The following is a 17,280-nucleotide window of genomic DNA, read 5'->3' on the forward strand; positions in this document are numbered from 1 at the left end:
CAAAGGGAATATAGGATACTTACCGCGGCAGTGTGCTTGATACTCTTCTCGTACAGGACAGTGCGGTCCCGAGTGCCAGTTAGACACTGCCACTGAGGAGCCTCGAAATTGCCGTAGCTCTGGCCAAACCTTTCGAAGAATGTCAATGTCAATGATGGCAAGATAACTGGGTTGAAATCACACGATTGCCACGTGTTGTTTCAGGAGTTGTTGCCCGCCGCAATTAGGTCGTTTTTGGTTCCGGAAGTTCGGAAGCCAATTATTGAGTTGTGCGGTTTTTTCAAAAAACTTTGTGCACGGACTTTGAGTGTGAAAGAACTTGAGAAGATGGAGACATAAATTATCACCATTTTATGCAAGTTGGAAATGATATTTCCTCCAGCATTTTTCGACATTATGGTGCATTTGGTTTTGCACCTTCCGAAAGAGGCAATTCTTGGCGGTCCCGTGCACTTTAGGTGGATGTATCCCATTGAACGTTCGATGGGAGTTTATAAACAGTATGTAAGAAATCGTGCACGTCCAGAAGGTTCAATCGCAGAAGCTTACATGGTGAACGAGGCTTTAACCTTTTGCTCAATGTACCTGCGGGGGGTTGAGACTCGATTCAATCGACCTGAGAGGAATGACGATCGCGTTGAATCCCAACCAAATCGGGAATATTCTATTTATAAGGCTGTTGGTCATCCATTTGGTAAGAAATCAAGTATGCTCCTCAATCCCCAGTTAAAGCAAAAGGCTGAGTGGTATATCTTGAACAATTGTGCCGAAATTAAGGAGTACCTTAGGTGTGTTTTCTAGTATTTTTTCAATAATGATGTTTGGTTTATATACCGAGTAAATGCCAAAATCATAGTTATTTTTGTTCATTTGTAGTGAGCATATGGATGAATTAAGAAGACGAGGGGGGGGGGGGGGGATCGAATCTTGAAGTTCAACAAGAAACTAATTTTCCTCAGTGGTTCAAAGAAAGAATATGTATATTAGTCAATTCTTTTCTGAAACCCCACTTAGTCAATCCAAAACTAACTTTCAATGTTAATGTTGATAGGTGAACGGTTTGCATGAGTCAACACCTACTGCTGTGAATAATGAATTGTATGCTCTCGCAAAAAAATCAAGCGGCACCGTGTATTCATATCCAGGGATGATAGTGAATGGTGTGAAATTTGTGACTCGTGGTCGTGATATGAAGCTTAAAACACAAAATTGCGGTGTAATGGTGCCAAGTGAGGAAGGAGTGAACTACTATGGAGTTTTGGAAGAAGTAATTGAATTGTCCTACTTGATGGGTTACAGTGTTGTCCTATTCAAGTGTAGATGGTTCAATACAAGTAGAATTAAAGTGGAATCCAATTTTACGAGCGTATATGTGAAAGAAGAATGTTATAAAGATGATCCTTTCGTTCTCGCATCTCAAGCGAAGTTGGTGTATTATCTTCGAGATGTGAAAAATGGGGATGATTGGAGGCTCGTTAATGAATACATTCCGAGGAATGTATGGGATTTCTCAAATTCCGATGTTGATGATACTGAGACCACAAATGATATACCAATATTGCAAGAAGTTAATTCTTCTTCATTTTAGTTGTGGGTAGAACTTCCAATTTTTGATAATCTTCAGTATGATCGGGTTGATGTCAATGCCACTGAAGTGCACAACGTTGATGATTTGGTTGGCGAAGGTTCAGATGAATTTTTTGTCGATGATGAAGTTGAATTTGAAGACGACACGCTGGCCGAGTATGAAGACGATGAGGATGACGATAATGTTCTAGTTGATAGTGACAGTGATAGTGATGTTCGTAATGATGTTGTAGTTAGTGATGATGAGGACAGTGATATGTAATTTAAACAAGTGTATGTAACTTTTTATTTAATTCAATGAAAACTTTATTTATTATCATTAATTAATGATAGTATCAGATATAGGTACACACGCACCTAGTGGATGCTTTGGGGATAGTCAATGTATTCATGTACCGGTACTCATTTTTTCAATATATTTGATGAAATATGTTGAAAAAATGGGTAGTCGCACATGTCTGCTTACTATCTCCAAGGGATCTATTAGGTCGGAATAGGGTAGGTTAGGAAAGACAATGAGTAATAAAATGTTAATTCAATAACAAAAAACAATGGTGATGCACCTAGTGGATGCCTTGGGGATAGTCAATGTATTCATGTACTGGTACTCATTTTTTCAATATATTTGATGAAATATATTGAAAAAATGGGTAGTCGCACATGTCTGCTTACTATCTCCAAGGGATCTAGTAGGTCGGAATAGGGTAGGTTGGGAAAGACAATAAGTAATAAAATGTTAATTCAATAAGAAAAACACAATAGTGATGCACCTAGTGGATGCCTTGGGGATAGAGAATGTATTCATGTACTGCTCTTCATTTTTTTAAAATGTTTGAGAAACATTTTAAAAAACTGAGGAGAAGTACATGACTCCTTACTATCTCCAAGGGATCCACTAGGTCGGAATAGGGTAGGTTTGGAAATACCATAATGAATAAATGTTAATTTTATAACAAAAAACAACAGACATACATAATTTGAATTAGTTAATTAATGAATATTTTAATGTAGAATGGCCGAAACAAGTAATGACACAGGTGGTGGCTCCAAGAGAGGCAGGGGAGCTTATTACGGTGCCAATATCGAGAAGGAGCTGGCCATCAAAAAAGTTACTCATTTGAAAGTAGAGTTTGATAAAGAAACTGGAAAAAGCTATTCAAAAGTACGACAAGTGGTTCAACAATTCCATGGCTCGTTATTTGCGTAGCACCGTACCCCCAACTACACTAGCTTGGGAACAAGTAAAACCAGCTGATATCGAAGTTATTCGAAAGAGACTATCTGTAAGCATTATTTAAACCTTTAATAACTCATTATTAAATATTTTGTCTATCTTCATAATATTTTAACAAATTCCAATTTTAATTGTGATTTTAGGAAAAATTCATTTATCTAGAAGACAATCCAGTAATCAACGATGCCATGGTAAGACAAATGCAAAAACATCTGACTGATTGGCGCCACACGATGAAGAAACACTGGGTAGATGTTGGAGGAGAGGTGGACAATGAGAGAGCGAAGTCAAAACCTTTTGTGTCGATCACTTCTTCTGATTGGGCAATTCTGTGTGATTTTTGGGCTTCTGATTCTCACCAGGTATGTCGTACATTTTACATTAATTTTTAATTATAAAATTACAATTTAGATTAATGAGTACTGCTTTCTTTTTGAAGTGTATATCGAAGAAAAATAAAGAAACTCGAGCTAAAATGACCATACCAGGAGGACACGGTTCCAAATCCATCGTTGCCCATGTTTATGATCACGTAAATTATAATAACTTATATCCTTACATTTACGAAAATATTATAAATGTCACAATGTTTAAATAATTTTCTTTTTTAGATGGACCCATCTACTGGCCAGCTCCCGAGCATGATCGACACATTCGAGCACATGCACAAGAAGAAGGATAAGTGGATTAGTGATGCAGCGGAGACAAAACATGTAAGTTGCATAACCTTAACTAATTTATGATCATTTAAAATTAAAAAAGTTTAGTAAATAATTAATAAATATTAATTATTAATTGGTTGTTGTCAATTAGTAATTATTTATTAATTATTAATTAAATTTTTAACAATGAAATCTTTATAATCTATGTGCCAATATTTTTATGATTAATGATTGTGGACTAAGATAAAAAAAGAATGTAACTAAAGTTGTCCCCGTATCAGGGAGCTTGCGGGCTAAAGTAAATTTGGTCATGAAAATCCATATCTGAATGAGAGACATGCAAATGTAGTTGATATATATGTTTGGAGACGTAAATTCCCCATTAATGGAATTAACTGCACTTACTGTATATATCAACAACATCTTCATGACTGTCATTCAGATATGGATTTTCATGACCAAATTTACTTTAGCCCACTTGCTCCCTGATACGGGAACAAAATTAATTACATTCTTTTTCAATCACTGGTCTGCAGTCATTAATGATAGGATGTTGGCAGATAGATAATAAAGTTATATTTTATATGTTGTTATATTAAAAATTTATAAGTTAGGTTTTCAAATAATGTTATAATGGAATTCGAAATACGTGCTTTTTATTGTGCAGAATGAGATGACCGAACGTCGAGCATCACAGAGTACGGCCCCTGCATCATCTGCTGCTTCTTGTGTCGGAGATAATGTCGACGGTCATTTCCCGCCTGATATGGATATTGTCACGGATGTCCTTGGACCCCGCTCGCGTTATAAGAAAGGGTTTGGGGGGTTGCCTAGGTTGAAGGCAATTGGCGCAAAGAGGGCAGCATCTTCGTCAACTTCTCAAATGTCTGGGCAATTGCCACCTGAAGTGGACACCATTTTGCAGCAAAATCGGGACATTATGCTAGAAAATCAGAACCTAAAGATGCATACGACTAAACTTGAGAGTCGTCAATGGCGTCAAGATCTCCTGTTCAGTGCTTTGTTGAAGCAGGTTGGTCAATTGGCTCCTGGTTTTACTGTTGACTTACCAGACCAGGATTCGGACGAGGACGATGATGCTGACGGGGGCGGGAATGATGAGGCGGCCAGTACTCATTTGTAGAACTTTTTTTCTATTTATTTAAAATTTAATTTATGAGACATTTATTTTACTAAATTACTTTTATATTTTCATGTTTGGTGGAGACAATAAATATTAATAGTTGTAATTTTTTATTTATTTATTTATAAAATTTTAATTTTAATTTTATTTCTAATTAAATAATATTACTAAAAAATTAAATAATTATTAATATATTAAAATTGAAAATTATTAATTAATATTAATATATTGAAAATAATATTAATAATTTAATAAAAATTATTATTTTAAAAATACTTTTACCGGCGCAAAATTACGTCGGCAAAAAGTTTCAATCTTACCTTCACATATACACTTTTACCGGCGCAAAAATGCGCCACTAAAAAATTAAACTATTGCCGGCGCATTATTGCGCCGCTAAAAGTGTTTTCCACAATATCGTGACAGATTTTTTTACCGGCGCATCCATATTTTCACTGGAGTAATTTTTCGTCGCCAAAAAAGGCCATTGCCGGCGCATTATATTTGCGTCGGAAAAGTGAAACTAGCGACGGAGATACGACGCGATTCTTTGCCGGCGCAAAATTGCGTCGGCAAAAACTCCATGGTTTTTGCCGGCGCAAATTTTCCTTTTTTGTAGTGTGGGTGTAATTCAATATTAGTTTTTATATATTTTAATTTAATAATTATTATGAGATATTATTAATTAACGTGTCCCTTCATGTTATGATGAGTAACTTAAGATACCAAATATCAAAATTCTACTAAAAAAATCCAAAATATAGTAAAATAAACTAAATTAGAAGTTGATTAGAAATCTTTAATTCTCAAATATAACTTAACAAGCCAAATGAATTTAGCACAAAAGATATCTTATCGGTTAACGTAAAGCTTCACTGAAACGACGCTACGCACTTGAGTCATTAACTACAAACATCATACAAAATTAAAAATACCCAGAAAAAATGAAGTAATAACGAAAGCTCAAAAACAAAAAATATGCCAATACAACTAAAATACTCCTATAGAGTATTGAAATTTTCTCAGCAAACACTACTAGAACTATAGGATTTTACTTCGGTTTTTATACTGAGCATACAAAAAAACTGAAGTAAAAACTTTTTCAAACTCTTTTACTTCGCTTTTGAAATTGGCGCTTTGAAAAAAATTACATACTACTTCGTTTTTTTAAAAAAACAAAGTTAAAAATTCAAAGTGAAGAGGGTCATGTTTGGTTGCACATGCCCATGACTTATGTTTAGAGATAATAAAAATGTGAAAAAATAGTCAAGCCAAACGCGGCCCTTGTGCACTTTTTACTTTGTTTTTTAGATAAAAACCGAACTAGAAAGTGCACTTTCCATTTCGGTTTTTACGTAAATACCGAGGTGAAAGGTGCACAACCTAGATTTTCCTCAACCTCTTTTACTTCTGATTTTAAGTAAAAACCGAAGTAAAATGGTTATATAACCTTCTCCCCCAATCCGAACGGTCATATCCCTCTTCTCCTCTGTACAAAAAAAACTCTAAAACCTCCATTAACAACCGTGAGCCAACACTCATTTTCATTTTCCAAACTTTTCTTTTTGTTTTTTCTTTATTTTTTGCTACTTTTCTTCATTATAAATCGAAATTTAGTCCAAAAATATTTTTTTGTTTGTCTTTTAGAGAAAAAAAATAAATTTGGCAGTGGGTTTTTTCTCTCATGGTTTCTTGGTGTTTCTTGCCGGATTTTGACCGGAATCTTGTCATTGCAAGGTGTTTTTGACCTTCAAAAAAGGTATGGATTACTTAAATATGGTTTTGATGATAATTTTTTATTTTTCTATGTTTTTTTTTTTATTATTCCGAATTTTATAATTAATATTATTAATATTTTGTTGACTTTTCTAATTATTTATTTATTTTGTTAGGTTAAATAATGTGATAAAAATTTAGTTTATTATAAATGTATATATATATGTATATTAGTGAATTATAGAAATTGTGACAATAAATAAATTTACTTTTTAAATATTTGAAAAAAATAAATAGCTTGAAGATGATCAAAGTGTTGTTCATTAGTTTCTTTAACTAGTTTGATTTTTTTATTTATTGGTTTGATAATTAATTATGTAGTTTACTAATTATGTAAGTAATGTTTTAGTAGGATCGTTGATTGAGTGGTGAATTTTGTTGTTCATTTCGGGTGAATTGAACAGTAATATTGAATGTTAGTTATTTTTTATTTTTATTTATGTTACTACAAGATTTATGTATAAAGATAAGGCTAATTAAATTATGCATATTGGATTTAGTGAAAGTTATGTTTGAAAATTAGTGAAGTAGGCTCTGGGAAATTTGCGTGCTGTGGTGATATAAGGATGGATTCATTTATGCTTGATTATTGTGTTTGTTTGTGTTATTTTTATATGAAATTTTGAAATTGCGGTATGCTATAGAAATAGAGGATACTCTGCCGAATTTTTTAAAAAATTTATAAGACTAGAACCTAATAATCATGGATTCATTTATGCTTGATTATTGTGTTTGTTTGTATTGGTTTTATAGGTAATTATGAAATTATGGTATGTTATAGAAACAATGGATACTCTGCCAAATTTTTTTAAAATTTTATAAGACTAGAACCTAATAATGATGGATTCATCTATGCTTGATTATTGTGTTTGTTTGTATTGGTTTTATAGGTAATTATGTGTTATCCAAAAAATGGGCATAGATGACGTGGCAAGTGATTCCTGGACATGTGGCTGACACTTGGAGGAACTCTGCTAGGATATCGACCAGAAAGCACAGTATAAGCAGTAGGCGGCCTAGTCTTACCTGCGACCAGTCTGGTCGATGGTTCCGCTTGCAACATGATGTTCCGATAAAGATCTTTGTAAATCCCGAAATTGACTCCCACAATCTCCTGAGTATCCGATTATTTAGGAAAGAATATCTGTAACTAATTCATGTAATCCCCCTTGAGCCTATAAATAGAGAAAGATAGCTCAAGGAAGGGATTTTTGGCTTTTGAATTATTTGAGACTAGAGTCATTCCATCTGAGATATTGTATTGTTCTTCAGAGGTTAGTGAAACTCATTGAACCCTAGTTCTTTGATCACTCCTTTGATTCTCACATCAATAACAATCTAAGTGGACGTAGGTTATTACCAGATCCTGGGGCCGAACCACTATAAAACATCGTGTCCTTATTTTTTTCGCTATTACGTTCTTTTCAATTCATTCATCCACATCAAGCATATTTTGACTCCATGTCAGTTGACCAAAATCAAGGTCAACATTCTAGTGCTTTCATTGAGAGCTTGATATATCATCATTGAAAAAACCAATGGCGAAAACTACAAGGAAAACTGGACAGGCTGCCGCCGCTGCACCATCAAACCCGCCTCCTCCCTCTCCTCCTGCAAGCGTGGCTGAAGATGAGCCGTATTTGGACTTTGAGGAAGAAGAAAGTGATGACGCGACGCTAAAAGGTACTCTGGAGGCGTTGCATGAAGAGCTGGCCAATCTGAGGAGGCGTTGCATATTGTGTCTATTGGTTTGTTGATTTTGTGTTTGTAGATGAAGCTGGTGTGAGGAAGGTGAATTCCCTAACAGTGGTATCAGAGCCAGGTTGATTGGCAAAGTTCAGCTTCAAGATCAAAGGTGATAAAGAAGGGAAGAACTGGCTGAATCAAGTTCTTCATCAGAAAGTGACATTGAAAAAGTTTCAGTCAAGAAAGAAGTCCAAGAATCGAGTTCGAAAGTTCAAGAATCTGTTCAAAGTCTCTTGGATTGGAGTTATTGCAACAATATGAGTAATATGAAGCTTGAAATAGAGAGGTTTGATGGTAATGGAGATTTTAGAATTTGGAGAAGGAAGATTAAAGGAATGTTGGCTTCTCAAAAGTTATTGCGTGTTCTTGAAGATCCCATTTCATGGAATGAAGGTACTACAAAAGATAAAAAAGAAGAAATGCTCGAATCATCCATTGGGATTATGAATTTTCATTTGTCGGACTCCATCATTCGAATGGTTGATAAAGAAGACACTCCATCCAAGATTTGGAAGAAACTAGATGAGTTATTTCAGCAAAAGACTCTCACCAACAAAATCTTTCTTAAGGAAAGAATCTTTGGATTTAAGATGAGTAGTAGTAAGAGTTTGGAGCAGAATTTGGATGAGTTCCTAAGGATGAACATTGATTTGGCTAACTCAGGAGAAGGAGAAGCTTTAAGTGATGAAAACCAAACAATTATCATTTTAAATTCTTTGCCTGAATCGTTTAAGGAGGTCAAAAGTGCTATCAAGTATGGGCGTACATCAATTACTTTAGAAGAAGTAATTTCAGCATTGCAATCAAAGGATTTAGAGTTAAAAACAGAAAAATCTTCTTCACCAAACCTTGGAGAAAGCAACTACGCAAGGGGTCGATCACCACACAAAAACTCAAATGGCTATCATGGTAAAAGGCACATCAAGAGCAGAAGTAGATCTGGTTCCAGAGGTCCAAACAATTCAAGGGCGTGTTTTCATTGTGGCAAGCTTGGTCACATGAAGAGAGACTGTTATCTTTGGCTTAGAAAACAAAAGGGCAGGAGTTCCGTCTATGAAAACGCTATATCCATCAACGAGGGAAAATCTGAACATACAGATTCAGCAAATATTGGAAAAGCTTGCAATGATGTTGAAGCTTTAATTGCAGCAACAGGAGAACATGAAAAAGATTGGATCTTGGACGACCAAGACTCTGAAAAACAGAGAGAAAAGAAAACCAAAAACCATTTTTTCGCTGGTTTAAAGAAACTCTAAGGAGATCCAAGTGAAATCAAAGCCAAAGAAGTGGATTAAGCTTAGTTTTGGTCTTTTTATGGTAAGTTCTTGTACTTGGAAGTTAAACAACATTTTTTAATTTGCTAGGAATCAGGCTGCACCTGCCTCGCAGCCTGATCAACCAGCAAATGAGCCACCCCATAGGGGTCCCAATCCAAGTCCGCCTATCCAACCCTCGAGCCCGCAAAGGCTGTTGCTCGTGACACTAGGTCATTTTTACCATTTCCTTGTCTACTTCATTGTCTGGCTCTGTCTATTTCTCCTGAGTTTACTGCTCAAGAAGTCTTTTTATCTGTTCCTAACATTGACAAAAATCTTCGTAGTCTTAAATTCCTCAGGTTTTACCTTCACCTGACCCAGCCTCTGAAAATGTGCTTCCTGGTTTTCCAACCTCTGGATGGCGATTTATGCTATTTGATTATCTGCATCAGTTTCGTGCAAGTTTTAATGATTTTGTGGCTACTTACAAAAAGGATAGGCAGCGCTCGTTGCAATTTGAGAGGAGGGTTTTGGCTCAGTTGGCTCAAATTCGTGCTTCGCCTTAGGAGGAGTGTCTTGCTCCTGGCTCATCTGTGCAGGGGGAGTCTCCAGATAGGCCTTTGTCTCAGTGACAGTAGCTGCAATTATGATCACTGAGGGGGAGATGTCTAATGTTTTTATGTTTAGTTTTTATGGTTAGACTTTTGGGTACTGTTGGTTGTAAGATTTTGAAAGTTATGGTTGTGTTTGAAATGTTGGTCGTGTAATCTTTGTTTTGGCTACTTTTCTTGTGTTTGATTTACTGACTCAGTTTCTGCACTGATCATAATTTTTGTCAAATGGGGGGAATGTTAATGTTAGTTTTTAGTTCTTGCTTTTTGTTGTCAAAAATTATGCATCTTGTTATGTCTAGGTTACGATTTGTCTTATCTCAATATTATGAAGGGCTAACATTGTTCTGATAGGTTAGTTGTTAGTTAAAATAACAATGATCTTTTCCAACCAGCAGTCCACACGTGACAGGCTGTTGTCACTTGGTTTTGTCCTTTCTATTTATAAAACATTGTGCAAAAAAGAATGAACTAACTCTGTGAGAAAAACCCTAGATCTTGTTTCTTGAACTTATCTTTGTGATGCAGGGACTAACAAGAGGTTGAAGAAGAAGATGGTGATCTATTTGGGGTTTTTGAAGAGGAGAAGCAAAAGCTTGGTACAGACATCAACTGAAGGGATTTCAGTCAAGTCTTTGAAGGGAGTTCAAAGAATGTACTCCGTCGAAGTTTTGCCCTAGATTTTGTTTGATTACTGATTGATGTATGTAGATTGATTGGATTGTGCATTCAATCAATATTCTGTACTTTTGTTTGTAGGGAGATTTTGTAAACTTTGTTTGAATAATTTCAGATCTATAATAAATCTTCTAGAAGCATTATAATTTATTCATGTTCGTTTAATGCTTATGTTCATTGTGTGTAAGGTTCTTTGATTTCAATAAGAAATTTGAAATAGTCATTACAGTAGCAAATCCACTTTCAAATTGGTATCAGAGCAATGTTAACCCTTCATAATATTGAGATAAGACAGATCGTAACCTAGACATAACAAGATGCATAATTTTTTACAACAAAAAGCAAGAACTAAAAACTAACATTAACAGGTTCCAAATCAAATACATAAATAAGGTTCAAATGATAGGACTATGACACTAAACAAAATTAGGCTAAATCACATTGGCTCCATCACTAATTCACATTCCACATTCGCATCACAGGGTTCCTGGAATGGGAGAGATATAGGGGATGAGCTTATAAAGCCCAGTAGGAAAACAACTAATACCATATGACCCAAGAAGTTTAATAAAACCCCTGCATGGCTAGTTTTGAAAACAAAACATACATCATCATGTATAAACCAAAAATAGAAAGAACTCAAATAATCATAAGAGCCTAGCTACAAGTGCACATCACACCATCCACTAGATCCCTAGTTCCCGTTACCCACCATAGAAAAACTGACATCCTAAACCGGGTAGCCGGACCTGATAACCACTACAAGGGGGGAGGCTCAGAACACTTCATGTATACAGATACTAGGTCTTTACACCTACAGATGAGTGGACACCTGATCTACCTATGATGACACAAAGACTAGGTCGTGAAACTACAAAATGCACATATTATGATCATTAAGGTTCTCATCAGTATAACCACATGCAGGTAACTAGAATAACAAAAGAACATATTCCATTTATTTTAGAAAATTGGACAGCATAACGGCTACATGTGAATAAAACCAAAAAATCATAACCTGTATAGATAAGTATACAAAAATATATTTGGCACTCAATGCCCTCAGAACAGATCAGAAATCATGCAGATTAAGTTTTCAATTATTCAAACATTTTATAAATCAAACATTTGGAATATGTCTAATGTTATTCTATTACATATAAAACAAGTCCAAGAACCAAGTTGAGTCCCTACCTCTTTAAAATTGTCATCCTCTGTCCAAAGAGACGCTCTTGAGTTTAACGATGATCCTAGTGTGATTAATCCAATTAAAATATCACGTTTTTCTATGTGCATCAAATGAGAAAACGATTATTATCATTGCATTCCTTATTCAAAATCGTGTCCAACGACATATAATATGACTATATTTAAAATTTCAAGTTTCGTAACCTCACCCAAGCGGTGTAAAGTTGTAGTTGTGGTGGCAGTGAGCGGTGTATCGGAAATGTCAACGAATATATGCATAACATATATCGAATGATCCTCTCGATGAGTACATACAGCTCCTTCGCCCAAATGATCTCCAGTGTCGCCGAAAAATGCTTCCAAATAGGCGGAGATACTCAAAATCTTGCTGGAGAAAAACGGCGAGTTGACCGAAATGACTTAGTGGACGATGTTCCTCTCGCGACGCTGATTCCAACGGTGCGAACCACTCGTCAAGTGGTAGTCGGAGTTGGCTTGAAAATACGTTCAAAGTTTCGATAGCAAAACTTCGGAGCTTCCCTCCAGGTGCGTCTTAACTCCGATGACCACCAAATTTTGGGGTTGTTGTCGTCGCTGGTCAGGGGAGCTGCAGAGGTGTCGCATGTCAGAAAATGGTGGCCAGCGGTGGTTGGTCTAGTGCTCTTGCCGTGGCTCACCGAGAGAAGAAAAAGAAAGAAAAAAAAAAGAAGGAAATGAGAAGAAAGAGAAGAGAACGCCGGGGAGAGAGAGAAGAGAAAAAAAATAGGGTCTTTTGACCCTTTACTCGGCGGGTCCCACCTTATTTTTAAAAAAAATACTATTTTATTAATAAAAAAAATATGAGTCTTTACAGATATAGTTCAAGTTTTATTTTTTTTGGGTACCTATATTCCTAGGTCTCGGTATGTAACTATTTTTGTTAATTTTTGTCGCCCAACTTTTGTTAGTTGTATGATTTTACCCTAACTTTTGACAGTATTATTTTGCCCCCCTAAATGACTAAGTAGGTATTATTTTCCCCTAATTTTTTATACAATATTTTTTTTGGCCCCTAAATGGAAAAATAAGTGTTCCTTGATGTAATGACCCACTAATCTAGACTCTTGGACCATTATCGAACTATACATACATATTCTTACTAAAACATATATTTGCGAAAATACCATAATTTATTATAAACTTGTAGAAACAAATGTTACTTTCACAAAATAAGTAGGATATGGGTACCCATTGTCTTTAAAACAAAAACAACTTAAAGTAAAAAGAGTTACATAGAAAATGCGGAAAATACATTTAAAACCATAAAAAAACATAAACAAGACTACATCATCGAATCGAATAACGCTCAGCCCCTTGTCTCCATTCACCATCGATACACATCCTCTAAGCGTCTACGAATCTTACCGCCTCTTAAAGCTATTTTCCTGCACATAAAACAGAAAGGAATGAGCCTAATGCCCAGCAAGGAAAATCTAACACATAGTCATACACATAAATTTCATAATAACGTAAAGACATATCATAACACATAATACACTTATTATAATGGCCATTATTACTTGGGGTCCCATAGACTAAAATTCAAATGTTATAAAATATTATTATTATAATACTATACAATATAAGAGAAAATATTTAATAATTATATTAATATAAATTGAAATGTTATAAAATATTATTATTATAATAATATTTAATACAAAACTAAATATTTAATACTTATATTAATATAAATTTAAATATTATAAAATATCATTATAATAATATATAGTACATAATATTAATTTTAAAAAAATTATCATTTTAAATCATATTATATATATTTTTAAAATAACTATAAACAATGTTTTTCTTTAATTTTTATTAATTCAAAATTTCAGGATTTTTTTAGACAAATAGATTTCTACTTCGGTTTCTACTGAACTTACTTGGAACGATTTCAGTTGTCGGCCATAACCAAAGTCTTTCCATCTTAATATAAACCGAAGTAGATGGCGTTTTCATAGTGAAGGTTCTTGGTACGCCATTCTGGTCTAGTTTCATGTATCTTAAAAACAAGAAGTGATGGAATGGAGTAAACTGGTCATGACGCAGTTTTTATTATACGATAATAATGAGCCACTATGTAATAATGTGATTGGGTTGAGTAGGATGTAATACCAATTTAAAATAAATATTTGACAGTGTAATAAATGTATGAGTTGATTTTTCTAATCAATGTGGTAGCTAGCAGTGATCGGTAGCCAGCTAACTTGAAAATGAGTGCTCAAATAAGGTCCCTCAAAAAAAAAAAAAAAAAGAGTACACTTTAGTAAAAACTTATGAGATATTTTTGGTCACCACAAAAAAGAACTTGTTATTAAAAAATAATATTTAGTAATTGATATATATATATATATCTCACTTTGCAGATGTGTACTCACTCTCCATCGATCTTCTCTTCGATAACTTTGGAGTGTTTTCATATAAAGGTTAGGGAGTTGGCTTATCTGCTTACCTTATCATTTATTCATTATTCAATAATATTATTTCATGAGCAGATGACTTTTGATTTCTTTTGACTATCCTATATTATGTAGTTTGTAATGACTGTTTTACACTATATATTTTCAATTGCACACATTGATATCTAAGTTGTTTTTAGCTTACCTAAACCAATTTGTTGTCTTTGTTCATGAGAAGGCCAAAGAGGAAATTGTAAATGAATTTGCTGGTTATGAACAGAATTGTTTTATCAACCATTTTAATTGTCGTCCCGTTGGATTTATACATATATATATATATATATTTATATAGATAACTGTTATGCTTGCTTTTTTGTTGAAGATTAATTATGGGTAATTCTTTTGCTAATGAAGATTTAAATAAAAGAACACTACATGGCGTCCATTTCTACAGAAGTTAATAAATGTAGTCTTGATCATGAGCTGTGCATCTTTAAGCTTCACGATGCGGTAAAGTCCGGACATAAAGGCAACATAGTCAAGCTCTTAAAAGAAAATGAATGTTTAAATGCGGTTGAGAGCAACAAAAATGGTGATACGCCCCTGCATGTTGCTGCAAGGTTAGGGCATTTAGAGGTGGTTAAATTCCTTCTTAATGAGGTGGTTGATTTTGAAGCAGGAAACAGTTCCGATCTACTAGCAAAGACAAATAAGAAGGAAAGTACGGCGTTACATGAAGCTGTGACGATGAATAAGTTGGAAATTGTTAAGCTTTTAATTGACAAAGATTCAAATTTAGTTTATTCGAATAATAAAGATGGAGAATCGCCATTGTTCTTGGCTATCGATAGAGAACTTGATGATATTGCTATTTTCATTTTAAGTAAAGTTCATTATGTCCATGGAGAAGGATTATCTCAGAATAGAAGTTGGTCAGGAAGGAATGGTTTGAATGTTATGCATGCAGTTGTAATCCGTAACAATGGTCGAATAACACAGAAAATCAAAGGTACATCTTGTTTGTTTTTCAGTTGTTTAAGTTTATATATATATAGTTGTTCTGTTGTATGATATCTAATTGTTATTTAGTTTTTGTTAAATATATTTTGATTTTTTTTTAAAAAAACTTGTTATTATGCAATTAGTTGACTTCTACGAAAATCTTTTTTTTGAATACATCAGGTATTATTTTTGAAAAAAAAAATCAATGACAGTAAAAAAGTTAAAAACATAAAAAAAATATATATATATATATTTTTGAATACATCAGGTATTATGTTTTAAACATATATAAATATTTTATTTTCAGGAAAGCCAGATATAGATATAGATACGGATGTGATGGAGGCGGTTTTTCAAAAATATGGTGATGATATTTTACAAGAAAAAGATAAGCATGGATGGACTCCTCTTCACTATGCGGTACACTTGAACGAGATAAGTTTGGTGTATAGATTTATGTCGCCAGGCGGCTCACCCCTTTGTTGTATCCAAGACAATGAAGGCATGTCCCCTCTTCACATTTCGGCCAGGAACGGTTCTTTTCGAGCAGCATGTGCATTAACCACAAATCGTTTAGGAATACATAGTCGCAAGATGTTCCAATTATTGGACAACAACGACCGAACTGTTCTACATGTTACGGCGGAGAGTAAAAACACTTTATTTTTTGCATCGAATATATTATTTTGGGATGAATGTCAGGATGTTATAAATTGGAAAGACAAAGATGGAAATACTTGCTTACATCTTGCCATCTTAAGTCGAAATTATGCGATGGTAACAATACTTTTATACTTTGATAAGGTTTACGGTGGAGTACTAGACAAATACGCTGTTAATAATAAGGGGATGACGGCCAATGATATTTTGTATGATAACTACGACCCCGTAAGATTTATATCTTCTACTTATTATCCAACGATTACATATCCTTCCTTTTCAAAGTATAAGAGACTAAGTATAGTTTAATATATATACATTCTTGCAGATCTTGGGTCAGTCTATATTATTGTTAATGAAAGTGTTCAGTTTCTGTTCACGGAGCTTGGAAAGTGTACATCCAAAAGAATCATCCAACGAGACACTTACACGCGAGCTTAAACAAGACAATGGTGAGAACAAATTACTCCCCAGCAAGGACATAGCACAAGAATCATCCAACGAGACACTTACACGCGAGCTTAAACAAGACAATGGTGAGAACAAATTACTCCCCAAGGACATAGCACAAGAATCATCCACACAGATACTTGCGTTTGAGCTTAAACTAGGCAATGACATAGCGAACGTCAACTTACTTGTGGCGACAATCGTGGCAAGCATCACATTCGCTGCCGGTGTCCAAATTCCAGGTGGATACAACGATGCTGGCATGGCCATCTTAAAAGACAATGCGTCGTTCAAACTTTTCATGGTCTTTAACTCACTGGCTTTCGGTTTCTCAGCTGCCTCAATCTTCTTCAACTTTAAATTGGCACTCTATCAAAAGCGGTTCTGTCGACCAACCTTCTCGGTCATGGCCATTAATCTAAATGTCGCGTCTATTGCTTCAACGGTATTGGCTTATGCGATGTCTACAAAATCCACATTGTTGGATACCAAGACTTCTCCCTGGGTAATTGCGTCCTCTGCCTTCGTGATACCTGTGGCCTACTTTATTATACATTTGTATTTTTACTTTTTACGTCTTCTAATAACGGGAAGGAAGTAAGAGGTAGACTAGGGCGTCCGTGTAGTACCATTATACCTATTACCACATATTAAGCAGTACTACTATCAAGATTAAAAGCTTTGATCTTATTATATATATATATATATATGATATATAAAAATAAAATATTGTAATAAACTAGATGTAAAACCCACCATTTTACCACTATTTTTTTGGATTATATTATTTTGCACCTATTTATGTTTCGTAAAATAGTTCAAATAGACACTTAAATTTAATT

General features: G+C 34.5%; 2 protein-coding genes across 2 annotated transcripts; both read left to right on the plus strand.

Annotated features, from left to right (window-relative positions):
• The first annotated feature begins 2,770 nt into the window (after positions 1 to 2,770).
• Positions 2,771 to 3,213, plus strand: LOC133783703 (uncharacterized). The gene is made up of 2 exons (XM_062223350.1): positions 2,771 to 2,870; positions 2,965 to 3,213. The coding sequence occupies exons 1-2, from the start codon at positions 2,775 to 2,777 to the stop codon at positions 3,211 to 3,213; spliced, it is 345 nt and encodes a 114-aa protein (XP_062079334.1). The 5' UTR covers positions 2,771 to 2,774.
• An 11,081-nt stretch (positions 3,214 to 14,294) lies between these two features.
• On the plus strand, positions 14,295 to 17,220 carry LOC133781452 (ankyrin repeat-containing protein At5g02620-like). Its single transcript, XM_062220435.1, has 4 exons — positions 14,295 to 14,353; positions 14,741 to 15,335; positions 15,636 to 16,216; positions 16,317 to 17,220. The coding sequence occupies exons 2-4, from the start codon at positions 14,762 to 14,764 to the stop codon at positions 17,037 to 17,039; spliced, it is 1,878 nt and encodes a 625-aa protein (XP_062076419.1). The 5' UTR covers positions 14,295 to 14,353; positions 14,741 to 14,761; the 3' UTR covers positions 17,040 to 17,220.
• Positions 17,221 to 17,280: the final 60 nt, after the last annotated feature.

Source organism: Humulus lupulus, chromosome 6, assembly GCF_963169125.1.
Source record: "Humulus lupulus chromosome 6, drHumLupu1.1, whole genome shotgun sequence".
Classification (NCBI taxonomy): Eukaryota; Viridiplantae; Streptophyta; class Magnoliopsida; order Rosales; family Cannabaceae; genus Humulus; species Humulus lupulus.